Source organism: Hippoglossus hippoglossus, chromosome 24 (assembly GCF_009819705.1).
Source record: "Hippoglossus hippoglossus isolate fHipHip1 chromosome 24, fHipHip1.pri, whole genome shotgun sequence".
In the NCBI taxonomy this organism is placed as follows: Eukaryota; Metazoa; Chordata; class Actinopteri; order Pleuronectiformes; family Pleuronectidae; genus Hippoglossus; species Hippoglossus hippoglossus.
Genome location: NC_047174.1, coordinates 15,375,393 through 15,401,140, shown reverse-complemented (window position 1 = coordinate 15,401,140; position 25,748 = coordinate 15,375,393). Strand labels below are relative to the sequence as shown.

Genomic DNA, 25,748 nt, shown 5'->3' with positions numbered 1-25,748 from the left:
CTGAGGTACGACAAAAGGGTGTGAAGCCTGTATAGAATTATGAATGACACCATGATGTCACTCAGTACCCTGGTGGGGAGGCATTTGGAAGGAAAGAAGAATGCACCGGTATGTCAACATTTATAACACAACTGAAAGGGCAAGGCTTCGTAATTGTGAGAAACGGCCTCCTGGAAAGGTGTCTGTGCTTTGATATCCCTAGCTCATTGCTCCACCCAGAAGCATCGTATTCACGCCTGGTACCACTGCTCAGTTTTTTGCTGAATTTTAAAACTGCACAGTTTTCACCTGCTCATTAAAACTGTATATTAAGAGTGAGCGCCACGCACTTTTTATGAAACCATTCATTCAGCCACTTATGCTCCAAAGTAATTAGACAAATCATAAGCTTGTCTCAATTTCCTCCGCTTCTCTGAATTCCATCTTCCTGTCGTCCCTTTATACCTCGTTGTATTTAGGGAGAAACCAGCCAAGTGCTCAGTTTACAGCCAGCTGAGAAGGAGCGTGGCTGAAGCTGCGAGGGGGCTCAAGGAGCTAAAGGGCCGTGTCTGCAGCGTGCCAGCGGGTTAATCAGCAACTAGCAGGACTCCCTCCCCATTCCTTTGATCTCAAGCAGGTTTCAGATGGAAGCCAAATACACTCTGCTCTGGACAAGGGCCACAGAGGGAGGTGTGATGGTTCTATGTGAAACCAGAGGATAGGCAGAAAGGTTAGAAGTTTGGCAAGAGTGGGTCAAGGACTGGGGCGGGGATAAGAGGGGAGAGAGGACAAGCAGCATCTGTAAAAGGTCACCGCGAGCATCTCAACTCAGGGGGCTCTCACACCGACCTCGTTTCATGTGGACCTTTGAACTCAGTTTAATCCAAACCAATATAACAGTTGTGAGAGGTGCCTCAGACCACTGTAAAGGTCAAAAAAACAAGATTTAGTCCGAGCAAAAGATGTGGTCTTGGTCCTGATTAAACTGAACCATGGTTCAGATAGTTTGCAGTATGAAAACACTTCTTTGGACAGTTCACTTTCAGACCAATTGCAGGAAGTTGAGACGGCATGAAACAATAGAAGAAGAAAAAGAAGCAGAAGCCTTACTGGTATCTCCAGATATTGCGCAGGTTTTCAGGATTGCTTGTAGTCTTCGCCTCTGACAATATATTGTAATGTTTGAACTGAATGACAAGGACGTTTACTCAATATTTTAAAAGAAATACCCTTTGTTCACAAAAAGTTGGCAAATACAATAGCCAAGTTAACAACACGCCGACCTTCAACGCACGTTTGTCTACAAACCAATCAGTGTCAAGTATAGGTAGACGCAGTCCACTGATGACGACACAACGTCATACAACAAAATTCCTTTTTGGACTTACAGGTGTGAAAACGCCCTTAAATGTCCCAACTTTAGCATCATGTTGTTATTTAGCTGGAGTGACGCCACATCTGACGCTGAGAGAAGGAGGTATAGTCTTGCCGGGCATTGCTAACGGTGTGGTCTCAGGTATAGGTCTTACATTGTTCTGGGTGATTAATGAGGTGACAGTCCCCCCTGTAATGAATACACCACAAGCTAATTGTTCAACTAATGAGAAAAATCTCTCTAGTTTGTCAATTTGATATTACATTTCTAAAGGTGACTTAGGAATGGATGACCTTGCCAATGAAAGCACTATTGTTTATTATAAAATCCCTCGGCCTTCAAGGGTTTTTTTCTAAAGCAGAGTGGACAGAGATGTTTTCTCAAAGATCTTTCATCAACCGTTCAGTTTACTGGAGGAAAGAGGAAAGGGTAATTTAGTGCCATTATGGGTTTGCTGTTTTGTCACTGTCACAGAGCCTGTGTTACTGGAACTAAAACTGGTATTTCAGTTTTTATGCCTCACACACTGTTCAACCTTGATTTTACTAGTGCACAAAATAGACAGTGCTTTATATGTAAAAATTGATCTCTGTTTTACTTTTTACCAACGTCTGCCTATTCTCATTAATCACAATCTAATTCAGACAATCTAATTTCTCTTTTCTTAATATTTTGCCAAACAAAAGTATTAATCAACCTCACACGAAAGGCTGTGACAAACGTCCATGAAATGCTATTTTAATTCCCTTATAGCAATTTAATGGATTTTGAAACAATAATTGCTTCTCTAACACTAAAACAAACCATTGCTCATTCCAATACACTCAAGGCTTTGGCAGCCACAGACTTACTTGCTCTCTTGTGACCATAGACTGCCAAAACATCCCGGATATGAAAGCAGCCATCCTTTGCTTTTGGAGCCAGAGTCTGCAAAGGAGCGGATGGAGCCGCCTTTGTAAGGTCCCGCTGATACACACACTCAACCAATTGTGAGCCAGTGTCAGCTGTCAATCAAGATGTTTCATCCCGTTTCTATAGCATCCAATTTATTTGACATGTACTTGGGCCCTTTTAGTTTGATCCATGTCCCATCCACTAACATGGAAATGCATGATATATGACCTATACTGCAGCCAGCCATCAGGAGACAACCAACATGTTTTGGATTCACTTTTGGGGAGCAGTCATGTCGTCCATCATCTATATAGAATCTATGCTTGTGACCAGTATCTCATTGCGGCTTATCTTATACTGAGGAATTATGCATCAGTATACATCTACCTGTGCGTATTTATTAAGTTATGATGATTTAAAAAATAATAATTTAGTTGTATTTTCTAAGATTATCTTGTTAACATCTGACCAGGGAACACATATTACAGACTAAAGATTCGCCCTCCAGGCTAACTCATCGACCGGCTCATTGTAAATTCTTTGTTCTGTCGATCGATGACAACTAAACAAATAAAACACTACACCACAATCTCTTGTTAGCCACAGCTGCTGCAGTTACATTCACATAGGAAGTTTATTTGAAAGCATTCACATAAAGACAGACCCATAAATAAACGAAGAAGGGTTTTGATTGTAGTTTTTAGTTGAGACTATAAGGTCAGCATGAGGTCACTACACCAGACGCACAGTTTTCCTGGATGTTTAAGTGGCCACTTCATGGCATTTGATGGAAATTTCCATTTTTGCCTGCAGTCTTTTCACTCGTCATGTATCTTTGTCCAACAATCAGAATTCAGCAATATTTTAATGAGAATGAATGTCAGACAAATCTGATAAAACCTCAATGACGCATGTCCTGATAAAACAGACTGGCTGAGTGTTTTTATTTCTCAACAAACTTTATCGAATGTACAAATCTTTGCTGAACTCTTTTCTAATTACACAATTTTACATATATATTGCACTTTTTGCATTGGTTAAGTCAAGTGGTTTACAGCAAACGTGTTTTAACACAAAAAATTGAGCTGTGTGTTTTTGACTGATGCAGCTACTTTTTGACAATACTTTGTCTTTTTATTTAAATTGCGTTCCTTAAGCCCAAATGCATTCCGCCTCCATTTTTCTCCCCCAGCCAAAACAACGTCTAAATGTGTCCCCTTTGGTGGCAGCCATTCAGTCAACCCACTGGCACGGTCACAGTCATCTGCTGGTTGGTCGCTTCGTTTCATTCACTTTACTTGCCAGACTTATCTCACTGGGGCTCCATCACAGGGCCGGTGCTGAGAGTGCATCAAAACTGTGAAAATGGCCACCGTGACACACTCCTGGCATTCTCTCCATTTGGGGATGATAAGTACATTTCACAAAGCATGGGCCTGTCCAAAAATCATCATTCCACAGCCCAGCTACATAGCTAGCTGTTGCAGCCTCTGGTTATCCTGCACCACCCACCTCCTCTCAAATCTACACCTGACTTTCATCCCTGACTCGCCTCCTCTCGGTCTCTCTCAGGCTTTTCTTCACATCTCCTCAGGTTTCTCTCTCTTCTCCCTTTCTCTGAAGCCCACCATCCATCTAGCTGCTCCGCTACTTCATCTGCTCCCGGCTATTCTCTTTTTCTCTTGTCTCCCTCCAGTGCAATCAGCTCTCAACTCTTCTTGGTTTAATCAAGCTTCTTCAGCTACAATCACAATTCTGGTATGATTTATGTACTTCCCCATTCTCTTCTATCCCTTCCTCTGCTTTTCTACCCATCTGTCGGTCTATATGTCAGCTCTTTCTCCCTTTTGTCAACTTATTCCAGTCATCTACTCCATTAAATGATTCTGTATTCCCTGGGTGGCTGCATTTCTTTTCTATTCACCCATGTCCCTCTGTTTCTCCTCCGTACTTTCCCTCTATCCTACTTCTATTCTCCCTCAGACGTCAGACAAAGCCAGGGAGTAAATTCATCATTTATCAGGTCGCTCTGAAATTTATGGTGTTGAAAGAATGAATTAGACTCGCGGCTTCTACTCTCAGCTTAGTCTGAGTTCTGAGAGGGACAAAGATTGTGTCTTAGATAGGGCTAATCATGTTTGGCCCCGGGGACGCGTGGGGATTTATCTCGCTCCCGAGGAATTGTTTTGTCTGTATTTCAAAACAAAGATTGGCAGATATTTCAGGGCTCCCGTTTCAGGTTGTGGGAATCGTACCAGAGTGTGCATGGATGGAGGTCTTTGTATGTCTGAGAGCATGTGTGAGTCAGAAAATGAACACAAGCCCATTCTCCTTATGACCAACCCTCTTGTATCCACCGCAGAGGCTGGAACACGCACACAAACACATTTTCCCCGAGGCACAAGCAGAGTAGTTAGGCTAATGGTCATTCATCTGAGACAACGCCTGAACCTCGGCCAGCTCCGGCAAAGTGTGATGCACAATTTCTGCCCGGCTCGGTCCAGTAATTCTTTAATTCAAAGATTCAAACTCACTCAAAAAGATCATGTAATCCAAAATCAAAGAGTACAGGGATTCGGGTGTTATATAAGGAAATTGGAACCCTCTCACTAAACAAAGACAAGCCCCTGCAGTAATGTGGGTTGTCACAAAAGCACACAGGATTGTCGAGATGCACAGTCCTGATGAACACCGACTGGAGAAGGATGAGAACCGCGGCTGAAAAAAAGGAATTTGGGGACAAAAAAAGAATGGAGATCTAACAGGGCAATGTTGGAGGGAGAGAATAATTAGAGAGAGGGAAAGACAAAGCAGTGAACACACATACACACACACTCAACGCCCACACACACAAACACACACTCAACACGTGTAAGCTGCAGGAGCCTGATGGAAACACTGCTTTATGGGATCAGTGTGGGTTCATTGTTGTGTAGAAGAATGGGGCTGTGAGGCACAAAAGTCCTCTTCCGTCTTATTTCTCGATATTTCCAGCAATAAAATGCACAATTTGTATTTTTGTAGACCTGTTTGTGAGAATTACTCAAGGGAAATCTGGAATAGTTAAATTACCGCACAATAAAGATATTTAAACCTATAAAAAGCATTGTGAGCTGAGAGGGAATTACATCCTTGGTTCTTGGAACGTAATCACATGTCAGTACTTTTTGTATCAGCTATGATGACGCTATGATGACACTGAAATCAAAGGGCTGAAAAAGTGGTCAGACGATCCACTTGTACAGTAATTGAGGTGGCACATAAAACTAAAATTCTTAGTATAATGCAAACTACAAACTCAATAAACCAATAGTAACATTAATGTCAGTCTGAAAGTGCCAATTGCACATTATCTTTGAATTTATACCTGTATTGTCGTATTTTCTTGCATTAGATGTTACAGATGTACCTCCTAAAGTGGCTGGTTGTAAAGGTGCAACAGGTGTACCAATACTGAAGTGCAATTTTCAAGAGTTTCTAAAAAGCCTGCCGCAGAGACATCCTGCAAAACTCTGACCCAGAATGTTTTTTGACTTTATGTGCAGACTGCTCTGCACCCAGGAATGACTGCTGCTAAGAAACGTCGTTCAAGGAGATGTTACTCATTGTACAAACTGATAGAAAACGTCTGCTCAACCCTGACACAAAGAATGGATTTTAAAGAACATGGCGGGTTTTTCTTTGGCTCAGTGTGATACACATTTGTAATGGCCAAACTCTTGCCGACATTAGTGCCTGAGACCTGTCTGGCTAAGTGTCTGTGTTCTTCACAATGACCGACTTGTTCTTGTCACTTTCCTTTGTTCCTGACACGACGGCAAGTACTGTGATAACATCTTAAGTGACAAGTTAGTTTTCAGTTGTCTGGCAGCCCTTTTGTTAAGTTTAATTCCCCTTTCCTTCATCTCAGATATATTTTATTTTGATTTTATTACATTAGAAACTGATATCATGGAAAATATGTTAATAAACAAGAAAAGGATTTGGCGAGATTATCTAAATGAAATCATTTTAAACCCCTGAAATGTTTGTGATAATCTCTTAATGCGAAAGGAGGAAACTGTAAACAACACTGGCAAGTACACTAACTAGATAGTAGGTCTGTAAAATGCAATGATGCTTAAATGGAGAGTTTTGATAATAACTTTACTGATGACCTCTTCCTTATTATTGTGGTGTAATTGGAATGTACAATTTCATCTGACTGCTCATGTGTCTTCACTTTCTTGATATTTCTCCTGAACATAGATGTCAGCAAATTACCAGCGATCACATTGTTATCATGCTTGCTCATAGTGATGCCCTAAATTAGATATGGCCCACATTATAAGGGTTGACATACGGAGACAAACCATTCACACTCACATTCACACCTACGGGCAATTTAGAGTCTTTAATTAATCTAAGCTGCATGTTTTTGGATTGTGGGAAGCAGCCAGAGTATCCAGAGAAACCCACACTGATATGGCGAGAATGTGCAAACGACACACAGAAAGACTCTGGCTGCTCATAAATCTTCCCAAAAGTTGCTCAAAACCCTCCTGCTGCCTCTTAAAGCAGATCCTCACCACACACATCGATGCATTGGTGCGCCAACTTTGCAAACACTAGAGTTAAAGCATCCAATTTACACTCCACAGGCTACTTTGCAAGCAGCTTTGACTGACAAGCAATCCAGCTACACCTTTGTCTTCACCTATTCCCTTCCACGGAGAGGGGGCATGCCCAGATCCGGTAACTGTTTATTGAACGACCTGAGAGCTTTGTGGCAGCTGCTGCCTTCAAGTTAAAGCGTTAAGAGTGTGAGAAAGCAGTCAATGAGTCTGCACCCTGACATGTAATTACTCATGAGATGACAACGCCTTTACAAGGGAGGGAGGGCGAAAAGAGAGGGAAAAAAAATCAATCATCGTTTGAATTACTATCACTGAGTGTCCCGCAAATTACCTGTGCAGAAGAGAAAAAGAAATTACCGCGCATTCGATCCCCTGACCTCAACTGCTTTCCAAGACAATGGCAGGCAGACAGAAAAAGGGAACAGACCTCAAAGGGCTCACTTTGAAAGAATCCAAATCAAAAAAGCAGGAGCCCTCACTGTGCATTGCTTAAACTAAGACGCAAACTGAATGGCCATTTAGCAATGATTTCTAAATGGAGGCTGGCATTGGATCCTAGATATTTAGTGGCTTATTGATAGAAGGTTGAGCAACCATTCAACGCTGATGCAGAAGGTAAATTACTGAGCAAAATTACCAGCCATTAGAGATGGAGAATACTAGAATTCTTGGCTGAGAGCTTGAGGGAGATGAAAAAAGTGTTTCTGTGACTGATCACAGTCAGGGTTGTCTGAAGTGGGTGCAAATCTGTGCGTGACGGAGACGTCGCTCGTGTAAATGCGTGCGCCACATGTTCTGAAGTTCCTCAGTATTTTCCAGCATTACCGTGGCCGAAACACAGTTATGAAACCTGTCTGACTTTATCTGGTCAAAGAAAAGCGAAAGACAGCCAACGGCAAAAGAAAGCCAGAGACAGAAGAGATTAGCATCACCTGCGCTGGTTCTGAACCAAACCAAGACAGCGTGCCAGGTCACGCCAGGAGAGGAGGCTGTCCTCTCCTCATCGAAGGCATGCAACTAGGGGCTGTAGGGCTGCTGAGGCATAGGGCTCAGAAGTGAAAGAGATCAAATCCTATTTATTTATATTCTTAGCATTGGGTAGCATCAGCAGTTTTTCTTTATTTTTTTTGAGCTAGAGATGCAGAGTTGTATTTCTGGACACGTTTCCGTTCACGTTAGCTCCACATCTGGTAACGTAACACTACTTAATCTTCAACACTGACTATTTGTTATACATCTGTTTCTGTCCAATTATGTCCTGCTGCTATAGCGCAATTGTACCTCAGAGATCAATGCAGTTTCATATTATCTTTTGTCATCCGAACTTCTCCTTGCCTCAACAGCCACTTTGTGCCAATGTTGCTTCCCTGTGCATCTGCTGTGTTCGACTAAGTGAAATTGAAAAGTAGGTAATAACAAACAAGGAAACAAAGGTGGTCTCTCCTAAGCTGCCTGACAAGGAGGCACAGATATCAAAGAGCAAGGACAGCCAACTCAATTTAATGGACTGTTAAATAAAGGTAGGGAAGATTTCTTTTTCCTTTTAAGTTCCTTGTCTCTCTTACTCTTTTGCTCACTCTCTCACTCAGCTCGCTGAGCGGCACATCTCTGTTCCAAACAAGGGGACTGCCTGAGTCTCCAAATGGAGCGGGTTCTGTTTGATGACCCCATTTGTATTCAGCTGCTGTGCTGCCTCTGCTGACCTGGGGATGAGAGATACAGGCAGGCAGCAGCTTTATCTGGCCAACAGGCCACCCTTGGTTCCTGCCTCTATCCTCCTCTTGCTCGCCCACTGACCGAATGCCTCTTGGTCCCTTTCAATCCCCTTTCTGCAATGAACTGGCCAGATGTTGCACAGTTAATGCCTCTTGCAAGACAAAAGATTTGTGCTTGGTGTGCTCCCGCTCCTGTCGAGTCAGGTTTGAGGGCATGAGAGAAGTTTTTTTGAGGAATGATTTGCGACGGGAGCATAGCGACCACATGCCTCTTAGTCTTTTGAGATGTTTTACTTAGAACAACAGGAGAAAGGGAAATTATTTTTGCGTCAGCTGTTTTTTCTTCTTGGTGGTGGCCCTTGATTCAAGAAGAACAGGTGGTGTCCAGAGGATTTAAGACTATGATTCTATTCAAACTGTAGAATTTCAACAGACAAAGGAAAGAGAGGGACAGTACCTGAGGGAAAGTGCTCATTGATGGGCCAGTTATCCACCTGCAAGGTGGCATTGCCCCCATTCCTGGTGAATCGCACCAAGTGGTATTTGCCATCATTTACCGCCGTAGTTGTCTCCTTAACACTGATGTCCACCGTCCCGATGTTGAAAGTCACACTTACTTTGCCTTGTTCCTGGAAAAAAGACAAAAAGAAGAAGAGCAAATTTTGAATATTTGACCTTTTACCATACAAAGACTCCACCTTCATGTATTACTGTGCGGTAATGAAATAATTACACAATTCTCTCTGTAAAAGCTGCTTGGATGAATGCCCTCTGCTTGTGCTAATGGTGAACTACTCAGAGAACCTGAGGATGCTAGAACACTACACTTCATTATACCACTGTAATGTGATGAAAATAGGCTGCCACAAGAGATTGTAACGATGAGTAATGCTCCCTGCCGCCTGTCACTGCAAAACTGGCAGGACGCATCCTGATTCCACTGCGGTCCTTACCATCTATATGAACACCCGTTTTGTTTAGCTCCCTACGCTAAACCAGTTATACCATGTCCATAAATTATGATGCCTCCCCATCATTTCCTGACTCCTCTCCCATCGACCCCACTAATTTTCATGAGCTGCCAGCGTGTTTTATTGTGACTGTTTGCGTATTCATGGGCGTGTAGGCGTTAAAAGCAAGAGGTTTTAGAGCGGAGGCAGAACTTGGGTGAGTGGCGAGCTGTGTTTTCTGTGTCATTTGTTTTAATCCCCCACAGGGAATCTCTCTGTGTAATTACCTACTTTAGGAGCTCGGAGGAGAGGGACCGTTTCTCATAACAAAACCAAAATTAGGAAGGCTCGCACAGGGGGCAGACACATATTGTTAATTGATCAGCTGAAACACTGGGCCTGTATAGCTGACTGTTTGAGCATAGACCTTGATAAAGTAAAGCTAGATTCAATGGTGCTCGCCGGCACAAAAAGCAAAGCAAGAGTGCAACACTTAAACCTGCTGACCTCTATTGAATGTTACAGCCTCTTAATACTGTAGAGGAGCACTTAATAAGGCCAACCTATACTTATCCCACCCCCTCGTGGTTTTACAATCTCAAATGTACTCCAAGAAGAAGAATATAATATTATACCTTACCACCGGATTACTATAGAAAGCTGCAGCGTACAGTAATAAATGAAACGTGTAATTTTACTTGTGCCTGCATGTCCTTGCACTTTTAGTTTTGTTCTGCAGCACCACATTTTGCTGAGTAAGTCTATTTTGCATTTTTGCTGTATTTATAAGTAAAGAAACGAAAATCATATCAACAAGGGACAAATATTATCTTTTAAATCAGGTTTGTTTCTACATTTTTACCTTTTAAGGAGGGCACCGAGAAAACCTTGGACGAAAAAGCACAGGTCTCTTTCCCGTCCTCTAAATTAGGAACCTTTTTTTTGTTTCTTAGCATTTGGGGCAGTGTATTCCTCTCTTGATTTAAACAACAGAGACCCCACCATATTTAACAGTTCTTGAAGTTTTTAGGGAAAGTAGAAAGTTGGCCTTTGTAAAACTCTGAGTGAAACATTTCAGTGACTGTGCATGCTGCAGTTTCCGCAACAAATCCTTTTAACTGCCAATGCGGTCAGAGAACCTGCGCCGTATTCAACACCTTACTCACACTTTTAGTTCAAACATCCCTTTTGTTCTCATAAAAACACGTACAGGCGCCGCATTACAGTGGGCACGGCACACCATAATGCGATGGACGTCAGAGTGCCTCTCCTTTGTAACAATCTCCAGCTTGGCTAATAATAGAAAAAGAATGGAATACAGTGTCACAATAGACATGAGAAAGCCATCTCTTAAAAGCTGAGGTAGAGCTCGGAGTGGGAGTCGGACGAGCAGAATATCTGGACGCGCACTTACCATCCCTGTCAGAGATGCTGTAAATGGTCTTTTAATTTACGTAGCTGTCATTAAAACTAAGAGCAACATACAAACGCATAAAAAAAAGAGTGTGTGCGCACAAGTCAACAGATGCTCATGCTGTTTATCTTGCAGCAAATACCCATAATCCACGCACCTAGTCAGGCTAAGGTAAGCGTACGCACAAATATGTTGATGATTTAATGTGACAAGGTGATGTTCAGTGTGTGTGTTGTACCGTGAAAAATACTACTAAAGCATCCTGGCCCTTGTGACTAATGACAGGACCTTTCCCTGGTATGAAAAAACAACATGTCTGATGGGCCGAGCGCGTACAAAACACAGAGAGACACATCAGCCGTAGTACATCCACTGTGACCTTCAGAGGCTCTGGCAGCCCCGGCTCTCCAGTGTAGTCGCATCAAAGCCACATCACCGACCCACTAATACCTACAAACAAAGACAGATCGTCACCCGCTGGCCCAGGTACAAACAAACAACAAAACACAACAATTGTACACCTCTGTAACCGCCGCCGACCGCCTCCGGGCAGTGTGCAGAGAGGAAACTGTGTGCGGTATCGCTCCACGACGGCAAACCTCTCCCCCTCTCTCCCCTCCTTCCTCTGCACTACTCCTGTTGTCCAGCTACCCTCCTGCCGCCGCTCACCCACCCCCACGCCGCGCCAATGTTTGATTGACAGATCCAATTATGTTTTTTATTGGCCTGTCGCTTGCGAGGCGGGAAGGCACTTCATTGTCTCCTGAGCAAAGGGGGAAAAGTGGCTATTGTTCTCTTAGTGGAAAAGATGATGGCCACAATTCCGGGCGTAAACAAATGATGCGCGGAGAATCACTTCCAAGCTTACACACACTCGAATACAAACAGACATCGAAACACACACACACAACAAAGTCACAGAGTGTAACCTTGCACTAAAGAACCTCTGTTTTAAAGTGTCAAACGAAAAAAAAAAAACTGCATACAAACATTCCACCAGTTGGTTAAAATAACTCGAAATGAACCGAAAAGTAAATCTATAGATCATAAAAAAAATGTGTTGATGTGCCTTTCATCATGTAACATCCACCCACACTCTCTATTTAACTCCAATCACGAGCACCCACTGCTTTAAGGCAACAGGAATAGAATGAGATTAGTTTGTTTGTGTGTCACTTAAGTGTACAGTATGTGTGGGCATGTTGTGTTCACGCTCCGTGCAACTAAGACTAATAAATGTAATTCCAGCAAGCAGCGTGCACACACCCCTCCCCCCCCGCTGTGCTGCGAGGTGGCCTGGGCCCGGCACGAGGTCCTCTGGCGGGCCCACGTGACTCGGCACACACTGACATCAGTAATCAGGCCCGCCGCAATCCAATTCAGGGGCCGATCAATGCGTCCAACACACAGCGCACCCCAGGCGGAGTGAAAGAGAGAGAATCACTCAAAGCGGTGGTGGGCGATCCTGCAGACAGCCATCACAGCCCTTGGCAGGCAGCTGCTATAAAGGGCATGAGCCGCTCACTATGGACCCCATCCCCAGCTCACTGAACCGTCATTCTGTCGAGCCACAGGCCCCAGACAGATATTTAAATCTGGGAGCCATTTTATGAAGGTGAGATGGGTAGAATTAGCACAATTAGCTCTGCTGGGGAGAAGAAAGAAAGTGGACAAAAGAGGGATCGAGACAGAGAATAATGAACCAATCTATGTTGACATGTGCCAGATATCCTCTATAAGAAGATGGGCAATCAAAAGCACTTTCAGGTCAAAGAACGTTATTAAAGTGGGAGTTTTTCCCCTCAAAAGATATTGAAATCTGGTCCGGGCAAAGAGTAGTTGTAGTGGGATGACTCCAGTGGGTCTATTTTAAGTCTCAGTTGGGAGGGAGGAGGATCTGATATCAAGAATGTGAACATGTCCCAGGGTGGGAGTTTGGGTTACATATCCACCCTTTCATCTGACATCAGTGCTCAAGTTAGCTTTTGCGGTCAGGGGGCATCAAAACTGGATCATGGAGGCATTAGCAGTAGAATCAATACAGTGGAGAAGTTAGGACAATGTAAGACGCGCTGGATTGATGCACCTGGCCTTCACACTGCCAAAGCCATTCATTGTCAGTAATTGACAGAGATAAGTCATAGACGACGCAGTGATTTGTAGCTGTCTGTTCGTGTGCGTATCAGACTCCAGAGTCAGACATTTGCTAAAGGGTAGAAACTGTTCAGGAGAGGTCTTTTGTGTGTGTGTGTGTGTGTGTGTGTGTGTGTGTGTGTGTGTGTGTGTGTGTCCGCTGGCCTTTAGTGAAAGTCATTTCTTCATGTATAGAATGTCCTGACAACTCGACAGGCCCCGGGCAAGGCGGGGACTTGACATATTTTTTTTGTGGCCTTGAAATTGAAACTGAAAACATGATTGGTGAAACTGAAAGTCTTAAAAACACAGAGAATGTCACTTTTTAAAAAGAAAATATACGTTACAATAAATGTACAACTTAGCAAGCGTGGTAATTCATCCATAGACACTGCCATTGCCTGCTTTAGACTGAAAACCTGGAAATCTGTAAAATTACACCCCCCCCACTCAAAAAATAAAACATACTATACCCTGATTTGAGGTAAATATACGTCTTTCTTTTTTTATTATTGTCCAAATAATCCCAAAAAAAGACCAAAACGAACGGTGGACTGATCCTGTAAGCACGTATTTTCTGTGTATACAAATCCTGATAAGGCTTAAATGCTTATAACTCTTTGCTCAAAACTATTAAAAACACATTAAGGAGCCACACTGCTAATCTGGTCAACATGTCCTTCATTATAATGAACATAGTCGTCCCTCATTTATGACAAGAGTTCAACACCCATTCCTGCCCAGAATCTTCACTCCAGAGCAAATTGATCCCTATAATTGCTTTACTCACTACACCCTCGAGTAGTAGTAGTAGTACTAATAGTAGTTGTAGTAGTAGGAGTTCTTCTGCTTTTTTTTTAAGGAAATAACAGCCTTTTCCAAAATATGAATCTTTAAAGTCATGACCCAGTTTTAAAGAGGACTTTAGCACAGGGAGGTTTGTTGATTTCATGGGATTTGTTGACCATAAGAAGAATTTACATCACACCAGCATTATCCTTTAAGTTGTGGTCTTCCACTGAATTACGGACACTGTAAGGAAGTTTGGTCTTGTACAGAGTTAATACTACTACTACTACTACTACCACTATTACTACTACTACAAATAATAATAACAATTGTTTGATTTTATATAATGTATTTTATTCACGGGTTATTTGCTTGTTTTTATCTGGTGTAGTGTTTAATCATGGGTTTGTTGCACAGTTAGTTTGGATGGTATGTATAATGTTCACAAATTATCCATGTTTGTAATTATATAATAGAGTTTTTAAAATTTTATTTCAGGTTGCATCCCTTGGCGAGGGACAGCAGACAAAAAACAGTTGATATAGCTAACTCAGGCTCAGTATTTTGTCTGTTGAATAATGAGCAATGAAATAATGATAATAAAAAAAAATCATATATCTCATAACCTGGGCCAATAAATGAAAACTATCTGCATGGTTGATATCACGTCATTTGAATACACTGAGTAAATTAAGTTAGTGTACTGTATCTTGTGGACTTTAATATTTTGTATTAATTTGTAATTCTTTAAAAGGCGCTTAAAGTCTTAAAAAGGCAGCTGTTATTTTAATGTCATGAATAAAGCACAATTTGATATACACGCAGCTGCTTGCTTGCAGTGCTGCTGACAGGTCACAAAAAGAGTCTCATTCTGTAAAGATATACTCCAGTGGGACTGAATAAAGCACTGGAGCAACAGTTTTATGTTCTCATATTAGAAGCAGAGGTGGCAGAGTTCAGGGTTCCCGGCTTTGCACAGTGACAGCACTATTAAAATAAACATTCGACTGAAAGCTGTGAAACTCCATCAATCATTAATTTGCTCAAACGCTCATTCAGACATTCATAATCGGCTGCGGAGATGTTGTGAGGGGTGACGTGGGAGGATACACGACGCAGAGGCCTGGTGCCTCTGAAATATTGATCACACCTAAAAGAACCCAGAGGTCTAACACATACAATACTTCACACCTGAGAGAGCCAGGAACGGCTTCATCGAGTGGACAGGAACAAAATGGCTTCCACCTCGCTGTACTTAGTGCCACTGTAGGTAATTGCCGTGGTAATACCAGCGAGTCCATTAGCCAGTTGGTTAATGCCCAGGAGTGGTAGCTGGTGTTAGCCCAGAGTGAAGAGGAAGAGTCATTGCATTTTTAATATAAACACAAGCAGCAGCGTTTGCCGGGGAGGGTAATGGCTTTGACTCCTGCGCTCGGGCTCAATGTCAAACTCTGAGCCCCGCTCTTTGATCCTCTGCCGCAGAATATGAATCGCACAGGGTCAGCCTTATCAATTATTTACACCCACTCTTTCTCTATTTCCTGTTTGTCCGCTCTTGTGGCTGTAACTTGCTCTGACACTAATGGCGGACGGCCCGGTGAAAACATTTATCAATGTTACCGCAGAGTTCTCTCCAGCTCCGTATTATCACTTTCAACCTTTTGGAACTTGGAGTACTGACACTGCACTGATCCTAATCATCACTACTTTAGTACTTCGGTTACTTTACTGCATGCGTCTCGACTGCATTGTCTCAGTAAAGTCACTGTCCCTGAAATTACCTTTGGCTGCTGCGCTGCTGCGCTGCTGTCAAACCTCTATCTAATTTTGAGCATTAAAGAGAGTGATAAATATCTCTGTAATATTTTGCATGAAAACGCTTGAAAACGCTATCAATCAGGTCATCAGGATGGTGAACTCATCCTCTTTGAAATTAACTGCTGTAATATTTAATATATTGACATATGCAAAAACATATAAGGCTGATATAGTCTTAAGCATTTTAATACTTAAAAAATCCTTTTTGCATAATTTTTTTTTATCTTAGATATTTTTAATATTTACATTTCTCCTTAGGCTTGTTTGCATATCTCACTCTCATAATTTCACTCTAACCTTCAAGAGTATGCCACCTGCCTGTTATCTCACATGTATTATATGAGCATGCAGCAAATAAAACACTTAAATCTCCAATTTTTTTTGTTCATTGTTTTGCCTCGTATTAAAGTAGTAAATTAGGGTTGACTGTTGCTAAGAGGGAATAATTGTGCATTTGAGTGCCAACGGTTAAGCCTTTCATTCACATTATTGTAAACAGTATGGCTGTTACTACAGGCAGTATCCATTTCTTACCTTCTATATAATTACACCCCCTCTTTATATAAAATAAATATATAACCACAGATCACTCTGATTTACATTTCACCATAAAAATCCCATTTAGAGAGAGAGAGAGAGAGAGAGAGAGAGAGAGAGAGAGAGAGAGAGAGAACACATGAATTGGAAGGTGCAGAGTGTTGAGCAATCTCTGTTTGTGGTCAGAGTACAACACCCCTGAAGTAATTATTATGTGTACTGCGTAACGACATGCTTGCTAAACCACGGTAGCGTGGTAAGAACTTCAGCCATGAATTTTCATCTGCCTGACCTGCTGTTACACTCCTTCATCTGCACCCTCACAAAGGGTGCACTGGCCATGGAATCAGGCCGTATGCAAAAGAATCAGGCTTCAGTGGACTGCACAGTCTCACACACACACACACGCACACACACACGCACACACGCACATGCACACACGCACGCACACGCGCTCTTGAGAGCCGTGACCTTATTCATGCTCTGCTTGGACTGATGTTGTGCAACAGCTGTTAAGATGGTGCTGGGCATAAATCTCAAGTTTGACTTCATTTACTCGCCGTGGCTTCAGATTTGATTCCATTTATTCAGTGTAGCTTCGCTCCATCATCCATTAAAGAAAAGGCAGGTTTTGTGTGACCTCACACTGCGCGGCGTGGCGCAACATGGTCCTCACGTGCCAGGGGGCTCATTTGGGGAAAAAAAAGAGCCAATGAATGGGATTTGTGCTAGATGGAATAATATGCTGTGAAAGTCCATTAGGGACCTGGCTAATGAAATTGAAACAGCTTGGTGATCAAATTAGAATCTGTTCGGCAGATATTTAATTTAATGTGCTGCTGAATTCGAGCACTTTCTATTTGGTAGCCCAAGAATGAAACAGCAGCCAATAAATCAAGTGGGGACACATTTCATCCAACAACCTCTCGTCCCCTGATTCTTCTGAAATGAACACCTTTCCAATGTCTGCATGTGAAATATAAAGTCTAACCCTATGTGCAACATTTCCAGAAACTAAACAGAATAAGGCAAGAATAGAGAAATCATTGTGTCACAAAAGAAAAAATCACAAAGAGACTTTATCTTTGACCTTTCAGCGTATTTTGTCACAGAGAATACCTTCAGTCACAACCGCTCACATCACTGCAGCTGCTTGGTGAAGAGTCACGGGGTGAAATTATTTGAATAGACACAAAGAAGATTTCAGCTTGTTTGAAGAGCTGCCCTCTGTATTGTGCACGCTCCCCTTACCATGTCTCGGCTAATATGCAAAGCAAAACCACACTGGGAGACAGGGAACGAGAGAGGGTAAAAAAACAGGAGAAAAAAAGGAGAGGTAGCTATCACAGGTAGCTGCACATCAAACCAATTAACAAAACAGTTGGTAAATATTGGAGAAAGTGATACAAATTTATCTCGGTGGGGAAAGCTGGGATGGACCTCGTTGTTTTCTTGTGTGCCGCAGCCACAAACACGTCTCTGAATGCTGAGCAAAGCTCCAACCACAGTTCATTGAGTGAGGGGAAAAAAAGAGACAGACAAAGACGTGGAGGAAGAGAGAGAGACAGCTTCTCATCCATCTGTTTATATAAACATACTATTCTGGGCAAGCACTTCCAGGCACTACCAGACGGCCTGATGAATGTTAACACACAAATGTGCACACGCACGCGCACAAATACACACAGGTTGTTGTTGTTCTTTTTTTGGGGGTTTCACCGTGTCACAGTCCTAGTTTGTCCAATGTTGGATATGCACGCCGCTTTAAAATTAGGAGCGCTAACACCCACATGCTAGGGAACAGGTGTTAAAATGCCAATGCTAATGGCTGCCGTCTACAATAGACAGTGCTCTGACGCCTCTGCGGCTATGTCAGGTGTAGAAATGCGGAGGGCGAGGCAAAGGGAAAGAGGGGGAGGGCGGCTTGTTCCCCCAGTCACGGGAGATGATGAGGCAGAAAAAAAGGGCCTCCTCTGTTCTCCGTGAGGGAGGCAAAGAGTTGCCAATATTGGCGCCAAAACTAGCATGACCGCCCCGAAACAAGCTGGCAGCAGGAGGGGTGGGTGGTCTGTTGCCAAGGGTAACCTGCCTGGGATCAAGACTCTCCTCTCCACCTCGCCTGCCGAGGTGTCAGGGATGAAGATGGAGGGGTATAAGGGGAGAGAGACAAAAGATGCGGGGAGGAGGAAAATGGAGGCCTGAAAAAAAAAAAAAGACACGAGAAGAGAGCAAGAGCGAGAGAGGCTATGAGGTGAGGAGGAGAGAGCGGCAGAGAAATAATTAACTGAAAATAGAGTGCATTAGGTGTCCCGCTCCCGACTGCTCTCCTTATACCTTCTCTACGTTCCATTTCTCCGTCTTTGATCGTCCACTGAAGAGGGGATTCATTTGGTCTCAAATCCACCGAGTCTCTATGATAATATCAATTCGAGGGTCACTCCCTCACACTAAGCAGCAAAGACTCGGCTTGCTGGGGTCTGAATTTGCACCATTTGCAGGGTAATTGCTTGAACTTGCTGGAGAGATTATGATTTGGTCAGAGGATAGCGTGTCTCCAGTTGCTATAAACACTGCTGCAATGGATACATATTAGTGGAGCTTGTGAAATGTGCACAAAACAGTCCCTGCACATTGTAAACCAAACAGATCGTGTTGACGTCACAACAATGAGTCAAAGAATGGAAAGTAACTAAGTACGTTTACTCAAGTACTGTGCTTGAGTGCAGTTTTGAGGTATTTGCACTTTCCTTTAGTATTTCCATTTTATGATACCGTACTTAATACTGCTACTTATGAGATGATGAATTAGTCTTGACAATCTAACATCGACCTGCATAATTATGTTTCTATTGCTAGGGACCTTTATTACAGAGCCAGTACTTTTTCATCATCATACTTACATAGTATATGATTTTTAATGCAGGACTTTTACTTGAAACATAGTTTTTAAGGGGAAACATTAAACTAATGCACTAGTGCTTCAACTTTAAGGCTCTGGATCTGAATACTTCTTCCAGCTTTTCAGTGGGGGGGATGCAGATGAAAAAAAAAACATCCATTGTAAAAATGTAGTACATTAGAAAGCACAGATATTTGCTGATATATGTAGTGGAGTAAAAGTGAGAAGTACTTGAAAATGAATCAACTTCAGTAAAGTATGTACTTAAGCACAGTAAATAGGTCAATGTACTTGTTACATCCGGATCTAATCTACTGTGTGAATGAATACCTGAATGAACGTAACGCGGCAGCAGAGTGAACACTCTCCTGCAGTGACGGCTCAGGAGCCACACTGGGCAGCATATGCCATCTCTGTGTGCATGGCTGTCATGTCAGCTTGATACTGGTCAACAGTCCAAGTCTCACTTTGCATTCATTCATTTCAAATTCATGAACTGCATTAGAGCTGTGTTAAACCAACCGGAACCAAACCAAAGTCCACAGAATGCATAATGAGACGATGAGTTTCTGAAGCCTTTGTTTGATCACTTGTTAGACTTTATCCTAGTTTATGGAGGGATATTGTATTTAGGGTGTCAGTGGGCGATAAATACAGTAATGTATTCATTCGATAAGACTATTGTTTCAAGCAAAAACCACAAATTGTTTTTTTTTTTTATTGATAAGTCAAGCCATCACCCCCCTTGCTGCGAGGCAGCGTGGGGTGTCTCGGCATCAGCATCTGTCTGAGCGTGTCAAAACCATTTAAAGTGACTTTCATATAAGTTTTGTGACTGAGAGGGGGATGTTAACAGAGGGCACAGGGGAGAAAGGCAGAGACACAACAAACAAAGAAACAAAAGTAACAAATATTCAGGAATAGAAAATGTGGAGACAAAAAAAAAAAAGGAGAGCACTGAAATGGAGACATGAATAGCCAGCACCTAAAATGGTTGAATAAACAGGAGGAAATCTAGGCCGGTTTGTCTCTCCCACTTCAAGGAACATTGAGGCAAGTGCCCTACTTCTTTAATGCTTTGGACACTTTCAGGGCAAGCTGTCGTCAAGCTGAGGTACGAGTCTTCTCTGAAAAAGATCATGCACAAGTATTTAGTCAATTTTCTTTCACGTCTCCTTACATCCTCCCCGCCTTCTTGTCCTTCCTTGTCAATTATTCTTCATAATTATTATTTTTTTCCTTGCTATTTGGAAAAAGGCATTATTTTTTCAGGAAATTAATTGGCCCAAAAGTAATAAGGCACTAGTCATTTTAAAGGCAATTTTCTTTCCCATAATATGAAACCGCTAAGAGATAAGTGCGTATCAAAAGCGCAGTAGATAGCACTCATTGCTGCTCTCCTCTTTCACAATTAACGGGGCTGCCCGCAGAGAGGAGGCATAAAATCTAGGTGATTGGAATGCACGAAGATGCCAATGTAATTCTGAAAAATGCCATTAACGTTAATAAGGGGCTCCAAATGATTGATTACAGCGATGCCTTTTTGCATGATGGGAGCCGTGCATGCATGCTGATGCGTGTCGCCTGTTGTTCGCGTGTCGGCGTGCATGATCAAAGAAGCCGATGCGTTTATCTAAACTGCGATTATGGGATTCTAAATGCGTGGGTGTGAAAAATTGTGATGGTTACTGATAAATGCAACAGCAGTGTGTGACTGTGTGCAAACATGATTGATGTGACGCCAAATCCTGTGAGTGCTTTCATGCATTTTCCCACGTACCAAAAGAGCGAATGTGTCAGAGGAAGACATATAGACACAGAAAGGTGTGTTGGCACACACATATCTTTATCTTTTTTCTGTTCAGAGATAACTGCATAGAGGTTCAAAGAGGGCAGGGGATGTTGAGCCAGAGGAAGTGACAAATATATTGTCTATCTCGGTGAGACAGTGGGAGGTTGTTTTTAAATGTCACAGCGACTCTCAAGGTCTGTCCCAGGTCGGCTCGTGTCTCAGCTCCCAAACAGGACTGCACAACACTCGCTGCTGCCTCACACAGACAGAAAAGTACACGCACGCAGGCCACAGGCCACCATGACTGCTCAGAAGTAGTCACGACTTCATAGTTAAGGCTGAAAGAGGCGTGCATACTCTCATGTCAATTCTGACACGTGTGAGATAAGCTGAAGTCAGGTAAAAGGACGAGTATGGCGTATCCCAGGCGCACACTCACAAGCAAACATTTTCTGCAAATGTTCAGTGAGCATGTGTCTGAGGCGAGCACGAACTCAACCTTCCTAGTGCCCTCAAAATTGACCGCCCGACATTCGACATTGGGACTTTGGAGGTGGGACCTGTGTCTGATGCACACCCCCTTTGATTGGTTACTTGAAGAAGCCCCCAGTCTATGAAATGCCGTAAACGCCACAGAACAGCCTCATCTTGAATACGTTTTCTTTTAAATACAAACTCAACTTTTCCTCTGTGGCCTCCCCTCGAGCAATCTTCACAATTTGACCAGTGTTTGCTTTTCTTCTTAAAAACTAAGCTGCAGAGAGAAAGAGAACGCGCTGTGCAGCCTGACAAAAACACATATAAATGCAGAGTCTTTCAAAGGCAATTTTCCCTTCGCTAATGTCGAGTGAGCATGCCATACTCCAAGGGAATTAACGGAGATAGAAAGCTTGTTCGTGCATGGGCTCCGGTGTACATAATCTGTATCTCCAAAAACAAACTGAATCATATGGTTGGTCTCACCTTCTCTTTAAAGCTAAACACTCTCAAACAAATTGAAATAAGGAGAGACAAAGAGAAAGAGACAAAAAAAACCAACAACAGCTCCTCCTGCTTTCGTCCCAATCTGTGTTTGCCACAGTGGAGCAAACATTACTCACTCTCTTTTTTCACCTCCCTTGCCCCACTAGCAAAACCGCCCACTTGCCACTTCTTCCTCTCCTTCTTCCCCTTCTTATTGTTCTTGTTCTCCTTCTCCTTCTTCTTCAGCTCTATGGAAACTAGGTGCTGCCTCCCTCCCTGTGCCAGATGCTGTGCAGACTCTGGGCTGAATCGGGCTCAGTGGGTGTCTGTCACTTTGGGCTTGCTGTCGGGCGAGTTTATCTGTCATAGAAGGCGTCCTTACACCGTCGTCCCTGAAGGGAGATTAGACACACTGCGCTGACTCTCTCTCCCACTATCTGCTTTCCCTCTCTCTCCATATCTCCAGCCCTTGTCTGTTGCTCTCTCTCCCCATCAACATTCCCCCTCTCTAGCTGTCACTGTCTCTGTCCTCTATCTCCTTCTCTCTACCTCCTCCCTCCCCTCTCCCTCCTGCTATTTGTCAGCGTGCGCTCCACTGAGCCAGGACTGTGAACAGGTTACAGTAGTCGAGAGGGGAGGTCCACCAGAATCAGCCATGCGAGGCACAGATGGGCCTCCTTGTCCATTCAGCAAGACTGTTGCCACAGGTTAAAGCATAAAAATGCGCATGATGTATTTCAATCCCTCCTTTCTGCTGGAGGTGACAGCTAAGCTAGTGTAATAATGTCAGATAATGCTTTGTATCATGTCAAAAAAAGCATGGCTCTCGCTGTCAACATTCATCATCTTTCTCCCTCTTCACTTGCCAGTGAGCTGCGTGACAAATATCTACAAGACGTTTGGAAACTTTAACCATTCAGAAATGCAAAACTTGTCAACAAAAACTTATACTGCAGGGAGAGAGAATAATTGCACAAATGGCAGAAGCCCACAGAATCCATACAGTAGCTATAGTCTGGGGGCACAAGAAGCTCAAATTAAATGAAGCCAAAACAAGGTTTAATCTCCTCCCTGCCAGCATTGCAGAAGACATTTTTCATAGTGAATTTTATAATTAGAGTGTTATCCAACTTGTGCCAACCCCCGAGTGGCTGCATTGGCACACAAGAGGAGAAGGCCCCCTGGAGGTTTTTCCGAGCAAAAGGCATATGTAATGAGTCACAAGGTCCCTCTTCGCTCCAAATGACATTAATTGCTGTCCAGGGCAGAGGCCTTCTGGAAAACAGCCAATGCGTGTGCAGGTTGGGGCAAATCAGCACCAGGAACACTGCGAAACAGCCAAATCGAGCTTCTTCTAAAACACATGCGTAATTGCATCATGTGTCTCCATATGTGAGGAACATACTTCTGATCTGAGAGAGAGAGAGGATACTGTGATACTGTTTAAGTGAATCTGCCAAGTGAAGGAAAACAATCAAAGAAGTCAGGGGAACCATGTCTCTCCTTTCTCGTCTCTGGCCAGACTGGCATGTTCCAGCAAGGTGTGAATGAATTAAAGATAATGTGGGAAGAATGAATTAACCATGTGCTCTGCAGACTTCAAACAGGCTTAATCAAAGGGGTCTTGTGAAATTCATGGAGCGTGGTGGGGTTTCACCCGTGTCCATTGTCTTAGCATGTCATCTTTGTGCTGACTCAGTCATGGCCATAGTCTTAGATCTTCAAGAGGGAAGGACAGGGGGTGGGTGGGGTGGTTATGAGACAGGGATCGATTCTACACACACACACACTCACATGCATGACACACACACACACACACACACACACACACACACACACACACACACACACACACACACACACACACACACACACACAAAGTGCATGTTGAGCCCTGGCCCTTTTTGTAATTTATACTGAATGTGCACATGCTACATAGACATTATCAGAGGTCAGTAATTAGCTCTGGTATGGTTCATATTTTTTTTGGAAAGGCTGATATATTGGTGCTTTCACTTCTTGTATGGCTCACGAAGCTTTACAGGTGTAGATGAATTCAAAATGAAGCTGAGTTCAAGGTGAGGTCTGACCCATGAGTAATAATGTAATAATGTGTACTTGCTCAGTAGTACTACTGATCCCATTGCAATAAACCGCCTTTCCTAAAACCCGGATGACTGTAAAACTAGCAGAGATGCAATAAAAGGAGGGAAGTATTTGTGTATTTGTTCAAATGATCATCCTCTACATTTGGTGCTGCCTGTAAATTGGAACTAAACACATGTTCAGCTGAGCTAAAACGTGTCCTGACGTCGGCTTACACTAACTGATGAGAGCTGCACTGAAACTGAACATGCACCAGTCGAACACTGGGTCCATTCCCTCTGTATGTGATTCTCTAAATAGTCCTTGCCAACAAACTCCTATGAATATTTAGTCGTCTCCAATTAGATGAAAATTATGGGACCTGTAAAATAGAGCATTACCTCTCTTTCATCAGTGTCGAATTAACTTAATTTCTTTCGCTTATATTTTACTGTGACATAGTTCCAATGCAGGTCCACTGGAGTTAATCGCAGAAAATGTAAAGCGAACACACCATCAGAAAATAATTAGCAGAATACAGAGAGAATCACGTATTGATTAAATGTGATAATTCAAAGCAGAGGGGGAGGTCTTTCATTCATTTCCTCATGATTTAACCCCTGATCCGTAACCGAAAAATGAATCTATAAACCAGACAGAATAACCTCGAACCTAATGACACACGTGCATACACATTAAGTATGTCGGGACGAAAAGGTCGTAACCTTATTGGTTGACGCAGGCGCCCAATCAGACTGGAACCTATTGGGGTCTGTGGCCTCTTTGGAGCCAGCGTTGACCTGACAGGAAATCTGGTGCGTCTGTGTGTGCGTGTGTTCGTGCTGAGCTACAAAAGGAGTGCTTTGCAAAACTGGAACTCACACTAAAAATAGCTAATATGCTTTTTTTTTTATATTCTTCTCCACAATAGAGAGAGACAGAGGGAATGGCTGAGGGCAGTGGAGGAGCAGAACAAGATATGTGGAGATGGAAGACCTGGCTGTCACGTCCTTGGCCATTTGCCCCGCTGCCTGCCCAGAACGTTTGAGGATCAATAAAAATCTCTATAACCTTCAGTGATTCAGTGCTTATAATAATTCTATATAAGAGCCATCCAGTAGGAAATATCTGTTATCCTTATAGATTGGTTTTGTGATGATCCCAGCTTCATAAAAAAGCGATATAGTCTTTTTTTGTCTCCCTGTCAATAGAGCTTTGTCAGGGTGAAAGTCAATAATGGGAGGATTAAATAAATACAAACTGCACTCGGTAAAATGCACAGGTACTCACTTTCACATTTTCACTCCATCTGTGAAGGAGCCTCGCACTCAAATTTGATCCCCTTTTATCAGTGAGAGAGAGAGAGAGAGAGAGAGAGAGAGAGAAAAGAAACAACTTATTGCTGCTCTTTTTATTTATTTATTTTTAACCAGCAGGCACTTAATCCGCCATGAATACATTTGCAGTGTGCACATATGTGCCTCTGAGCGTCCCGATCTGCAACACTTTCGCTGATATTGAAAGCAGAAGATTTTTTTTTTTTCCTTGCCTCCTTCCCGCTAGATTTATTTTCTAATGTTGACGTTTATCACTTCAGCGGGCCAGCAATTCATCATCCCCCCCCCCCCCCCCGTCCTTGTCGATAATCCGAAAGGGAGTTCATTTGCTAAAATGTGAATCTCTTTCTATTATTTGGTTTCCCTCTCTCCTCTTCCTCCTCTCTCCGTCTTGCTCTCTCGCTCTCTGTCTCTCCCACCTGAGCCGCCCGAGGGGCAGAGAGTGGCTGTAG

The 25,748-nt window shown here is 42.9% G+C and overlaps 1 protein-coding gene across 20 annotated transcripts in view; it reads right to left on the bottom strand.

The window, feature by feature from the left end:
- nrxn3b (neurexin 3b) overlaps positions 1-25,748 on the bottom strand; it is a 277,893-nt gene that overhangs the window by 35,077 nt on the left and 217,068 nt on the right. For all 20 annotated transcript variants that reach the window (XM_034579318.1, XM_034579332.1, XM_034579329.1 and 17 more), the window contains one exon: positions 9,037-9,208. In XM_034579318.1, the coding sequence (XP_034435209.1) occupies positions 9,037-9,208 (172 nt within the window). The remainder of the gene's footprint in view (positions 1-9,036; positions 9,209-25,748) is intronic.